The sequence below is a fragment of the Carcharodon carcharias genome, chromosome 20, assembly GCF_017639515.1.
Source record: "Carcharodon carcharias isolate sCarCar2 chromosome 20, sCarCar2.pri, whole genome shotgun sequence".
Lineage (NCBI taxonomy): Eukaryota > Metazoa > Chordata > Chondrichthyes > Lamniformes > Lamnidae > Carcharodon > Carcharodon carcharias.
Window position 1 is genome coordinate 47,227,690 of NC_054486.1, and position 13,990 is coordinate 47,241,679.

The 13,990-nt window shown below is 42.8% G+C and overlaps 1 protein-coding gene across 1 annotated transcript in view; it reads right to left on the bottom strand.

The window, feature by feature from the left end:
* ttc6 (tetratricopeptide repeat domain 6) overlaps nucleotides 1–12,260 on the bottom strand; it is a 213,144-nt gene extending 200,884 nt beyond the window's left edge. Inside the window, exons 1-4 of the mRNA XM_041214176.1 lie at nucleotides 11,935–12,260; nucleotides 11,308–11,836; nucleotides 8,905–9,034; nucleotides 8,347–8,519 (exon numbers count right to left, since the gene is read on the bottom strand). Coding sequence (XP_041070110.1) covers nucleotides 8,347–8,519; nucleotides 8,905–9,034; nucleotides 11,308–11,836; nucleotides 11,935–12,260 — 1,158 coding nt within the window. The remainder of the gene's footprint in view (nucleotides 1–8,346; nucleotides 8,520–8,904; nucleotides 9,035–11,307; nucleotides 11,837–11,934) is intronic.
* Nucleotides 12,261–13,990: the final 1,730 nt, after the last annotated feature.

Sequence of the window (13,990 nt, forward strand, 5' to 3'; positions counted from 1 at the left end):
CCACAGCAGATCACTATGGGTGAAATTTTACAGCAGCAGGTTTTTACATTCCTGCCAAAGTCAATGGAGTTTAGAAGGGCTTGCTGCATTTTACGGCCCCATCTCTGCCTTGACGGGGCCGTAAAATTCTGGCCAATCATTCTGGATACTTGTGCTGACTGAAGCGTGCCCCCAGAACTGTCAAGGCACCTAATGCCCATCTTCAGCATTCTGATTGCTTGCTCTATCATAGTTCTTGTAGACAGTTGGTTTTTATTATACCACTTGCGGCCATCATTGTTTGGGCTCTTCAACAGTGACATCAGCCACTTCTTCAGTGGGTAACCTTTGTTTCCAAAGAGCTATCCACTAACTTTGCTTCAAGGTATCAAGATTTAGAGAGGCTTGACTGGCATAGGATATAAGTTTCAGGGGAGCTCTTGAGAATCCTGCACAAACATGCATGGTGATCTTTTTATGGCAGCAGATGAATTGAACATTGATGGACTGGAAGCCCTTTCAACTGACAAAGTCTTCAGGGTGAACTGGGACACCTTCATCACAAACATAAGCAGTTGATGACTCCATGGACCTGTGTGAAGCAGCCAGAGCAGCAAAGCCAAGCACCCGTTCATTCGGACTGTCCTCGTCAGTTGAAAAGTGCACATATGCCCTGTTCCTGGAAAACATGGCATCAGTCACAGTTGTGATGCACTTGAGGGCACCTTACTTAAGCAAGGCAACAAAATTTTGCCTTCAAATCCTCTACAGTCCTCTCAATGACCAGTCTGCAGGATCCATGGTGTGATTGTGGAGATATTCTGTTGGAGCATTTGGCCATCAATGTGGGGTTTTGAGCCACAGAGGCAAGGAGTTTCTTATGAGCCACTTTGGCAATTTTCATTCTTCTTTAAGTAGAGTTAGGTTAGAGTTCTTAATGCCTTATGAATCCTGCCAACTCCTTGCAAATGTGGTGCCTACAAATAGGATTCATTACAAATGATCATATATAGTTTCAACAGAAAGTGGAATCACTTTCTATTGAGGAAATTCAGTGATTCAGTAGGAGCTCACAATGTTAGGCAGGAGCAATGAACTAAGGAGAATCAAGCATTATGATTGAACTGGAAGTAACTTTCCTGTTTTGTCTCAGTGTTTTTACAAAATGGATGAATTCCTCAGTTCTCCCATTGATAACATTGCACATTTAGGTTCACATGACTTCCTGACCGATAGCCCACAAAAATGTATTATTATTCTTTCATGGGATATGACATCACTGGTGAGCCACCTGCTCAAACTGCTGCAGTCCATCTGATGTGTGTACACCTACAGAGCTGGTGGAAAGGGAGTTCTAGCATTTTTACCTAGCGACAGTGAAGGAATGGCAATATGGTTCTAAGTCAGGGTGCTGTGTGGCTTGGAGGGGCCTGCTGCCCTTGTCCTTCTCGGTAATAGAGGTTGCTGGTTTGGAAGGTACTGTTGAAGAAGCCTTGGTGGGTTGCTGCAGTGCATCTTGTAGATGGTACACACTGCTGCCACTGTGCATTGGTAGTAGAGGGAGTGAATGTTGAAGATGGTGGATGGGGTACCGATAGTATGGGCTATTTTGTCCTGGACTGTGTTGAGCTTCTTCAGCATTGTTAGAGCTGCATTCATCCAGGTGAGTGGAGAGTATTCCATCACACTCCTGGCTTGTGCCTTGGAGATGGTGGAGAGGTCATGGGAGGTCAGGAGGTGAATTACTCACCACAGAATTTCCAGTCTTTGATCTGCTTTTGTAGCCACAGTATTTCTATGGCTAGTCCATTTAAGTTTATGGTCAATGGTAACCCCCTAGGATGTTGATGGCGGGGGATTTAAAAATGGTAATGACATTTAATGTCAAGGAAAGATGGTTATATTCTTTCTTGGAATGGTCATTGTCTGGCACTTGTATGCACGAATGTTACTTGTCACTTATTAACCCAAGCCTGAATCTTGCCCAGCAAGGCGGGACCAGGAGAAAACTTGGAGATTGGGAGGTCGGGTTTGCAGGCCATGCGTTCCCACCTTCAAGGGGTCTTGCCGATGGCAGGGAAACAACAGCAGCAGCTCCCATCCAACAATGGTGGTTAGCCAATAATAATCAATTAAGAACGTAATGAGGGGGATAACTCAAATTTGCTGCATGCAGGCACAAACTGCTTCAGTATCTGAGGAGTCGTGAATGGTAATGAGCAATCATCAGCCAATAACCCCACTTCTAGCCTTATAACATAGGGAAGGCCATTGATAAAGCAGCTGAAAATGGTCAGGCATAGGACACTAGCATGAGGGACTCCTGCAGAGATCTTTCTGGGCTTAGATGATTGGCCTCCAACAACCACAGCCATTTTCCTTTGAGTCAAATCAGTTGATTGCTCTGGCACTACACTCTTAGAATAGTCGCAGGTACAGAGTTGTAGGGTGCAGACTAATAATGTGAGTGAAAAATTAGGTCAAATTCAAATTTAAAGGATGAAGGCAATTAATAGAGAGTGTCACCGTAGGATGATAAAGATACTAAAAGACTTTGGAGAGCGGACAGGTGGAGGCCCCCCGAAACCTCCTAATCCTATCCAGATTCGAACAGGATGCCTTGGAGCTCGAGAGGCACCATACACCTCGGTCAACTGGCCGCAGGGAGGCTGGGGTGTCAGACAAAGGTAAAAGTGGAGTGCACAGAGGTGAGAGTTTCGGATGGTGCAAACATTCTTGTGAAGTTTCATCATTGATGGAAGACACAAAACTGGCGTCCCCATTGATCTCTGAAAGATGATGGCACCATGATGCAGATCTCCATTGTCTCACCAGGCACTGGCATGCACAGTGACAGTGTGATGACTTAAATTAATAACATGTTGTTGTTCTCCCTTAGACTCAGCAGCACACATTTAATCACAGGACGCCGAAGAGCCACTCCTAATGCCAGAGGACCACCAGACTTCATATGCACCTGTGTCACACCTGCTCTTTGAACCAGGCACCAGCGCAGATACCAGTACCTTGGTGGGCGGTAGGTCCTTGGCTAGAATGTTGGAGCACAGCAGTGAGGGCATTTCACACTTGCTTGAAGAGCAGGCGGAGGCAGAGAGTGTTCAGGGGTCTGGCAGTCAGAGAGCTGTTGGAGACCAGGACGATGCTGAGTCAAAAGCTAATGATGAGCCTCTGGAGTCATCCATTAGGCGGCAGATACTGGATGACCAGTGGGATGTGTGGGAGCATCTGGCAGAGATCCATGAGAGTATGCATGCCATGGTCTCTGTTGTGGAGGAGTCCATGCAGAGCATTAGCACTGCATTGACCCTCATGTCCCAGCGCACTTCCTCCTCCACTGAGATAGTGGTGACTCTAATGGAGAGGCTGCTCCTTGGGCAAAATCAGGGGTCCTGGGATTGTGCTCAGACCTGCAAGCCCTCACGCAGGCAATGACCTCAGGTGGTCAGTGGATGGATGAGGCACCCAGTATCGCAGCTAGGTGCCTTTCCATCAATGGCAAGCAGCAAGGTCCACAGCAACCTCACATTAGCGCACGAGCTGCTTGTCGTCTCTGCAAGCTCCTCTCAGGGCGCTCTGGATGACGGCAGCAGCTCCTCCGGCCCTCTGCCAGTGATCATTGCATCTGATGGGACTGCAATGACTGGGGAGATGCCAGCTCTGGCACTGGCTGCTCCCTCCCAGACGGGGCCAGCACAGGCTCCGCTGGCCAGAGGATGACCTCCAAGGTCATCAAGGCCAACAAGACAGCAGAATCAGCAGCTGTCTCCAATGCTGCTGCCAGGAAGGTGGGGGGCACCAAGACGTAGCACTCGCAAACATAAGTTTAAGGCGCCATGAGCACAAGAAGGACTGATCACAGGTAATCTTCTGTTGTGTAATGTTGTGTTTATGTTTACCGGTCTGGGAATGAAAACCAGAGAGGGTTCAAAATTATTTTGGATTGTCAAAATGAGATAAACTTTGTTTTTGTTGTAATGATCTGAGTATGCTTCACCTTTTTAATTTTTTTGTCGCAGGGATCACCAATATGTAATGCTGGACGTGAGTGGCTCGATACTTTATTGCACAGGCATTGAGTGGACTTTGGGTGCAAATGAAAGCGTTATTTCAGACATCCGGGGTGGAGGCGAAAGCCCTGGCATGAGGTGGAAGCAGATCTTTGGCAACCTAGCTGAAGGAGCATTGGATCAAGGCATCCCTGGTGTCCCTGCTTCCCTGAACGATACAGAGGTCTGCCTCCATGCTCTCAGCATTCTCCTCACCGTGCTCTTCTTTTCACTCACTACTGGATTCATCCTCCATGGCCTGTGCAGCTATGTCAAGATCCCCTTCCTCCAAAGGGTTCCCCTGGGCCTGAGATCAGCTCCAATCATGTGGGCAGAAACCCCATGCCAGTGGCTCTGAAAGGCACAGTGGACCTCAACTTCTATGCCTGCAGCTCCTTACAGGGGTCAGTGGGGGATCTGCCAGGCTGAACGAGTCAGTACCAGATTGTGGAGGGCGCAGCAAGCAACCACGATGAGCGACACCCGCTCTGGGGGGTAATGTGGTGCTCCCCCTGAACAGTCCAGGCATTGGAAGCGCATCTTCAGAAGACTTATGGTCCTCTCTATCACTGCCCTTATGGAGGCATGATTCCTATTATAACGCTGCTCTGCCTCTGTTCTTGGATGGCGGAGAGGTGTCATAAGCCACCTTTTCAATGGATAGCCCTTGTCACCCAGCAGCCATCTATCCAGTCAGGCTGAAGCACTGAATAGCCTCGGTACCTGGGTGTGTATGAGGATGTAAGAATCTTAGGAGCTGTCAGGGTACCTTGCACAGACTTGCAGAATCTGCGTTCTGTGGGCACACACTATCTGGACGTTCATAGAGTGGAATCCCTTCTTGTTGACAAAGGCACCCAGCTGACCCGCTGGCACCTTGACGGCCACATGTGTGCATTAAAATGCACCCTGGGGAACCCAGCAATCGCTGCAAATCCTCTGGCTCGCTCACCTCGCTCGCCTCATCCGTATGGAAATGAATAGATGTGATTACCCGCCTGAACAGAGCTTCTGTCACCAGCTTGACACAACTGTGGACAGCTGACTGGGACACTCCACAAGGATCCCCCACTGGCCCCTATAAAAAGCCAGCAGCATTGAAGTTGAGGGCCACTGTGACCTTCACAGTCACTGGCATGGGGTTTCCACCCACTTGGTTGGAGCTGATCTCAGGCCCAATCATCTGACAAATGGAGATCATAGTCTCCCTTGAGAGGGGGAACCTCCTTCAGCACTGTACCTCAGGCATATTGAGGTAGCTGCATTGCCATCTGTCAACCCTGGCTGCAGGATAGTGGCGTCATCTACAGTCCCTTCCGCCTTGGACTACCTGCTGGCCCTGCGCCCCTTGTGCCTGCACCTCTCCTCCCACAGGTCACTCCCCTGGAAGCTGCATTGGGATAGCCTCCTCTCCCTTCTGCCCCTCTCTTCCTCTTCAGTGGAAGTGCCACCAGCGGAGACCATAATCCCCATTACCAGGGTTGCAGAAGGCTGTCTGATGTCTGGAAGAGTGCAGACGATCAAAATGATCTGGGGGCCTTGGAAACAGCAATGAGTCCTGAAATGAAGCCTAGAAATGCTAAGAATGAAGCTCAGAACAGAGATGAAGCTGTCAAGTTCAAATAAGCAACCAGCAGAAAACCATCTCCTAAACTCTTCACCACTCATACTGGCAAAGCTGCAGACCCTTTTTATCCTGCCCTTGGATGAGGTTTTGCAAAATATGGACTGCCTGTGTGCCTGTTTTGCTCGTGTGACAAGCGCGAAATTGCTTGGGCTACGTAAAATCGGGTTTAATTGGGTTTTTAATGGCCTTAAGTAGCCTCTTAATTGATGGTTGACGCAGCTCCGACACCCGCATGCGCCCGCCGACCTGAAGATTGCGCACGTGCAGAATGACGTCAAGACGCTTGCCTGACGTCTTCTCCCACAATTTTATGCCCAATTGGCGTAAAATTCTGCCAGAGATCTAAAATAGCCTGTTTTCTAGTCGGTTCCTCAACTACCTCAGGCACATCCCCTAACACATTCCAGAAACTCATCTTCCACAGCATTATTGCTCATTAGGCTTATCTAGTCTATATGCAGCTTCAAGTCACCCATAATTACTGTATTACCCTTGCATGTCCCATGAGCTGGGACATGTTTATGAATTGAGCAAAATTTATTTAATTATTTAATAAAACCTTCAGGAAACCTCATCCTGCCTGTGGATGTGGTTTCCTGAAAAAAGCAAAGGCCACTTGGGCTCTTCACCTGCCCGCCAACCTTAAGGCTGTATGGATAATGCCTTCAATTGGTTTTTAATTGGGCTTAATAGGCGGCTGCGTGCCCACTGAATGAAAGATCTGAATGATGTGCGGTGATGTCGGGATGCAAGTCCTATGTCACCGCGCTTTAATTTATGCTGGGCCCACCCCCGCATGCCAACCTGAAAATTCTGGCCTCAGAATTGGAGACATTTTTTAAGGTTCCGTGCAATTCCCACAGAGACATTGCATTGGGACTTCTGAGGGGTCCCATAGCATATCTTGGGAGGCACGTACAATCTTCGAAAATCCATAGACCGGAAGATCTGGTCCAAAACCTTTTTACTCAGAAGTTTGTGAATCTTTGGAAATGTCTATCCAAGAAGGCTGTGGATGATCAGTTGTTGAGTATAACCAAGGCTGAGGTAAACTAATTTTTGGACTCTAAGAGATATGGGATTCAGGTGGGAAAGTGGAAATGAGATGGAAGAACTGCCATGATCTTACTGAATAAAACAAATTGCGAGACAGACCAAATGATCTACTTCTGCTCCTGTTTCTTATGTACCTAAGTTAGTTCTGGCATCATCCTAGAATTTTTTTTCCACATTCCCCAGTGCCTTTATATCCTTTTTATAATCTAGGGAACAGAACTGTTCAGAGTACTCCAAGTGTGGTCTAATCAAGGTTCTATACAAGTTTAACATAACTTTGCTGCTTTTTAACTCTATCCCACTGAAAATGAACCCCAACACTTTGTTTGCTTATTTTATGGCCTTGCTAACCTGCATTGCTACCTTCAGTGAATGATGCATCAATACTCCCAGGTCACTCTGCTCCTCTACCCAATTTAGACTCTTATTTTCCAAGGAGTCTGTAGCCTCTGTATTCTTGCCACCATTCTGCAAGTTTATTAATGGAGAGAACCATCGGGGGCGTTGTGCGGATGCGGGCCCGCCACCATTTTATGTGGGCAGGCCTTCAACCGGAAGCACTGTGCGCTCCGTGTGCGGGCAGGGGAGGGCATTCCCTGAGTCGGCATGCCCAAAAGAGTGCAGAAATCTCCCTGAGGCACAGAAGCGCCTCAGGGAGATAAGTTTTAAGTGTCCCAATGTCACCGCGCATCATTCAGATCTTTTGTTCAGCGGGCATGCAGCTGTCTATTAAGCCCATTTTAGTTTTAGTTTTAAAAATTTTAATAAAGAAGAAAAATATTTAAGACATGTCCCTTCATGTGACAGTGTCACATGAGCTGGGACATGTCAATGAACTTTAATGAAAAAATGTATTTAATTTATAAGCCCTTCATGAAACCTCATCCCGCCCGTGGATGAGGTCCCATGAAAAATGCAAAGGCCACCTGGGCTCTTTGTCTGCCCACCAACCTTAAGGTTGGACGGGCAGCTTTCTCAATAGCCTTAATTAGTTAATTAATGGCCTTAACAGGCCTTTGGCAGTTCATCGGGTGCACAGCCAAGTCAGCTGCGCGCCCACTGAACTGAAAATCTAAACGATGCGCAGTGATGTCGGGATGCACAACGTCACCCCGCTTCATTTTACGCCTCGGCGAGCAGGTCCCGTCCCCACTCACTGAGCCAAAAATTCTCCCCAATGTCTTCCTGTATGATATTACAGTCCTCCTCTATATTAACTATACTCCCCAACAAACTTTGAAATTGTACTTTTGATTCCCTAGTCCAAATCATTTATATAAATGGTGAACAACATTGGTCCTTGTGGAACACCCACTTCCCACCTTATGCCAGTCTGAGTAACTATCTTTAACCCATACTCTCTGCTTTCTGTTTTGCAACCAGTTTTCTATCCATCCTGCTACTTTCACCTTATCTCCATATGTTCTGACGTTCAAAAAGTGAAAGCGTTTTGAAACTGCTTGTCATTAAACTCTGTTGTTTTTATGGCAGTGTTTAAAAATAACAGGAAAACCTGGAGAAAAGTTAGATCTAAATTAAAATGAACAAATTTATGTGATCTCAACCACTAGTAATAATACAAAATTATAAAATGCCATCAAAATTAAGTAAACTTACCATGAAATAATCTTCCATAGCCATAAGTAGATCATTTTTCTTTTCAAACATCTCAGCTCTCTTAAAATAGACGTCAGAATCAGGTCTGCACTTGAGTCCCTGAGAATAATTGATGATTGCCATTGTAATGTCCCCTTTCTTTTTATAAATGTCTCCCTTTGAAGTGTAAGCATCTAACCAGTGAAAAAAGTATTGCATAGTAAATAACTTTATATAAACTAGATATATTTTTGTAGATGTTTCCAAACTTGCCGTACATGGAAACAAAGACTCATTTTAACCGTAGGAAATGCAAAATGAAAATCGAGAATTCTAATGAAAAACCACAATTTTATGAAACTATATCCATGCTTAACATGATTTATTTCCTATTATTAATATGTTAATGGATAATATTTAATTAACATAACTATTATGTTAGAAGAATTATGTATATTTATCTATAATGATAAATCCTGCACAATTAAATATCGAAATGTGTATTTTCCAGTTGGACACATGATTGAATGGAACAATTCTAGTTAACTCTGAAAAATAGGAAATAAATAATTACTATACCTGCATGATTTTTATTGTGTTTGAGCACAAAATTTAGATCATCTAGTGCATCAGATGTTTTCACTTGAAGAAGGTAAAGGAAATGTCTCTGCCAATAGGCATCAAGCAACATTGGTTCTAATTTAATAGCCTAAATCAAAAGCAATTAAATTATTATTCAAATGGACTATTGTTAATTATATTTTGATCAATGAAATGCACAGGCATTATAAACAAGTCATTGAAGCAATTGAATTTAATAAGTAATTCAACCAAAAGTAACAAATTTATAAATGTCAAAAAGGTCCACACGTTACTATGAATATAACACATCCAATCTTTCAATACACATACACACACAAGTGGATTTCCCATTATTTTGCTCTAATATTGCACTTTTTATAATAACTGGAATGTTATACTGTGGATAGCATATTGTATTAATCTGCTACTGAGTTGAAATTCTGTTGAGGAAAGAAAGAAGGAGGGTTGGCGGTAATGAGTCAAGAAAATATCACAATGCTGGAGATGATGCCTTGTAGGAGGCAAGGACAGAATATATTTGCTTTGAGTTAAGGAAAGATACAGATACCTTTACACTACTGGGTCTAATCTAGGCCAGCAATTACTGGAAAAGATATAAAGGAGCAAATTTGCAGAGATAGTACAGAGAAGTGCGAAAATTACAAAGTAATGATACTAGGGGACTTCAGTTATCCCAATACAGACTGAAACGGTTATAGTGTAAAGGGCAAAGAGGAGGAAGAGTTCTGAAGTACGTTCAGCAGAATTTTCCTTATCATTATGGCTCCGAACCAACAAGGAAGGAGGCACTGCTGGGTGTGGTCCGAAGGAATGAGGAGGGTCAAATGGATTAAGTGTCAGTAGAGGAACTTTAAGAAACGATGATCATAGTAACATAGGGGCCCAAATCTTCTGATATGGGGAGAGGCCTCTGGCTCAACTTAAGCTGTTGATACTCATCGGGACTCTGAGAAAGTCCGAGCAGCACACATCTGCACTAACACCATAATTTTTCAAGGTCCAATCGCCAGTTTTACCCTGCCTGGATCACTCATTGATTCCAACGACCTTTGGATCAGGTGGCCAGGACCACAGAGACTTGGGCTGTTTGCGTTATACTTAAGATTTTACACGGATTTACATAGCGATTTCCATAGCAGGTATAAAACTGGCGTAACTCTAAGTGAATCAGCTGGAGTGTCAAAGCACTCCAGCAACCCCAGAAACATTTGCCTCATCCCAGCATTGTTCACTATCACCATCCTGACAACGTTTACCCCCCTCCCAACAACGTTGAGTCTCCCCTGCAATGTTCAGGCCCTATCCCAGCAATGTTCACCCCACATCCCCCAACAATGTTCACCCCACTCTCGAATTCAACAATTTTAGATCATGAACTCTCTCCTCCATCCCCAACCCCTTTCTGATTTTTCGCCTTCCTTTTTGTTTTTTCCAATAATTTATATAGATTTTTCTTTTCCCACCTATCTCCATTATTTTTAAATGTATTTCCATCCATTGTTTTATCTCTACCTTTTAGCTTTTTTCGATTCCTTCACCCCACCCCCACTAGGGCTATCTGTACCTTGCTTGTCCTGCTTTCTACCCTTAATTAGCACGTTCCTTTAGACAATATCACCACCTTCAACACCTCTTTGTCCTTTTGTCTGTGACATCTTTTGGTTATCTCCACCTATCACTGGCCCTCTATCCAGCTCTCTTGTCCCAACCACCGCAGCCCCCCTTAAACCAGCTTATATTTCACCCCTTTTCTATTTTTCCTTAGTTCTGTTGAAGAGTCACGCGGACTCAAAACGTTAACTGTGCTCCCTTCCATAGATGCTGCCAGCCCTGCTGAGTCTTTCCAAGTATTTTTGTTTTTGTTTACGATTTCCAGCATCCACAGTTTTTTGCTTTTATCTTAGAAGATATTAGAAAGTTTGGCTGTTCTTTGATAAGTCACCATGACTAAATTATGTCCATCCAACGATGTTAAAGGAAGTAAAGGTGAAAAGTGCAAAGATAATGGCCACAATCTTCCAATACAGGGGGTAGTGCTATAAGACTGGAGAATTGCATGTATTACGCCATGTTCAAAAAAGGGTGCAAGGGTAAACCAAGCAAATACAGACCTCAGTGGTGGGAAAACTTTTAGATATGATAATCTGGGACAAAATTAATTTGGATAAGCATTGAATAATTCAGAAAAGTTTACATAGATTTATTAATTGGGGGGACGTTAGCGTAGGGGTAATGTAATCCAGAGACTCAGGCTAATGCTCTGGGTATATGGGTTCAAATCACACCATGGTATGCTATAGAAAGTATGTACAGTTAACACAGAACAGCTTCCAAGAATATTATTACAAATCTAGTATCTTTAATTCTGTGTGCACCTACTTCATTTAAATCTGCCATGGCTGACTTTAGCTGTCCTAATCTTCTGTTTACAGCTCCTCGGCGGCAGTAATTAAATCCAGTAGATTCACCCTTTACATCTATGCGGTATGTTAGTTCACTAACTGCAGACTGCAAGGCAGCTGGAGTGACTTCAGATTCTGAAACTGTTGGATACACTCCTGTTTTTTCTTGTTCCATTGATGGCTGTAAATTCTGCAGTTGTATCTCCTTCAGGCTGGTATGCAAGTGAGAAGATTTTTTTTCTTTAAGAGTCAGTGGGCTTTCTTTTTTATCAACAGCTGTTTCACTGGATGGTTCTAATGGTGGGAAGACTTCATCGAACCATGCGTTCCAGACATCTCTGACCCACTCTCTGGTAAGTACATCTTCAGGAATTCCTCCTCGCTTCTTTGCATAGGTTTCAAAGTCAAATAAGGATGGAAGGCTAGAATTTCGCTGCAAAATTTTAGGTCGTGATACTTTTACAGCAGCCACAGCCAGGCGAACTAATGCAGGCAAAGATTCAGATCTGTTTAAGAGAGTGTAAAACATTAAGTTATAAATTAAATAATAATGAAAGTTGAGCTTTTGCTACAATGTTATTATTTATTAAATTGATAAATGAACCTTCTGAGAATTTTTGGAGGCATCGCCAGTTTTCTGTAAACAAAAGCTAACTTTCGTGGTAATAATGGTTTTCTCATATAAGCTTTAACGTTTTTTCGGTATTTCACTTTTTTTGTTTTTTTGACAACTGCTTCCGTTACCGAAGCCACGGTTAGAGGCTCTGTGCTTTCAACAAATGTTTTGTTTGGTGACACTGATTCCAGTAACTGAGGAACTTCTGTAGTCAGGTTGTCTTCTGATAATTTTTTTGGATGTCCATTTTCTACAGTTGTCTGTAATGATGCCTGAATTAACTGTTGCCTCTGGAGTTCAGTCTCCTTCATCATAGTTTGAAAAGGAGCAGTTATTGTCAGACTGGACTCATCATCATAGAAACGGAGGTTTGGTAAAGATTTATGCTTGACAGTCAAAGGCTTGTCAATGGTGTCATTTAAATTTATATATATGACTATTCTCCGCTTTTCTTCAGAATGGTGAGCTGTAGGTGCTGAGGTCTTCATCTAAATTTCAAGCAGAGTAAAATATTACATTTATTTTAGTGCCCTCGACTGTCTAAATCAAATATAAAATGAGGTTGTTAATATAAAGATTTTGTTAAATTATGTACTGAAAATATTCTAATTCTAGAAGCAACATTCACTTTCAAATGATGAATATGTCCTGGTATGTTTGCTGCCAAAATAAATACATTTTAAAAAGATAAAAGGGCACATAATGTAAGAAGCACATTCACTGTTTATAATTAACTTTAATATTTATAACATATGTTGCGATTCTGTTAGGCACTATTAACATTTAAATAGAAATCCGAACACCTTGTTTTAACCAACAGAACTATGCCGCAAGATTTCACCTTCTTAAAAAAAAAATATTCTATATAAAAGACTTAAACAAAGCAAGCACTATTAACTTAACAATATTTTTATAACTACATAGGTTATGCACACAGTTTTATTTCTTACTTCCTTCAAGAATTCTCTTATACTTTATGATATCTTAGAGATAATTACTTGCATTGGGACCACCCAGAAGTATGCCAGAGTCTTTACTTTACTTCTCCTTAGTTACAGACATTCTCCAAGGTAGGACTCTTTGTTTAATACCTTTTGAATGTGGATGTCTCACACCTTGTTCTGGTTGCCTTGTCAATGCTTCCCAGCTAATTCTGCTGATTGCTTTCTTTGCCACAAAGCTCTGTGAAGACCACTGTAGATTCCTTCCATTGGTTGCGATCTCGAGTAAGCCTTCTAACTGTTTTCCCTCACAAAATCCAAACTGAGATTAAGAACCTAACCACATTCCTCACATAACGATGAAGTTAGTATTTCCTTGACTTCACTGCCGGCCTCACTGACACCTATCATCTTTGGCTATCTTCTCTCAGTGAGCTGCAACAGCCTCAATTTTCAGTACGCGGGTTCTTTTTATTCATTTATGGGATGTGAGTGTCGCTGGCTAAGCCAGCATTTATTACCGATCCCTAACTGGGAAACCACATGAAATACTTATCACTTTTACACGAATAACTACAGACATCATGTCTCCAGTTCTTTAGCTAATTAAGGCCACCTGCCATTTTATGGCTCTCATCCTTTTAAACTGGATTTATCCAGTAAACACAAGTTACCTTTTGAATTGTAATTATCTTAAGTTTGTGTGGATTTCCAGCCTCTAGTTGTTTACAAGGGTTTTATGCCACTGCACTTATAACTAAAATTCAATTTCTAAAGCTAAAAAACAATACTTTAAAATATATGAACTATGACATTAGGCATGCATAACGCATGCATAGAAAAATGACTTCTGAATGTTAAACGATTCAAAATAGCCCATTACTTACAAGTAAGTTATCTTGGGTTTTCTATTCTATATTTATAAATTTAGACAATTATGTAGTCAAATGTAAAAGGTACCTGAAAGTTATTGTTTCTGATTGGCTCATTGGAATAATAAAAGGAAAATGCTCGTAGATCTGGTAATGATTTGTACTTTTTGAAAAGTGTCCTTGGCTGAAATAAAACAGATATTATTTACGACAACAACAGTTTGCATTTAT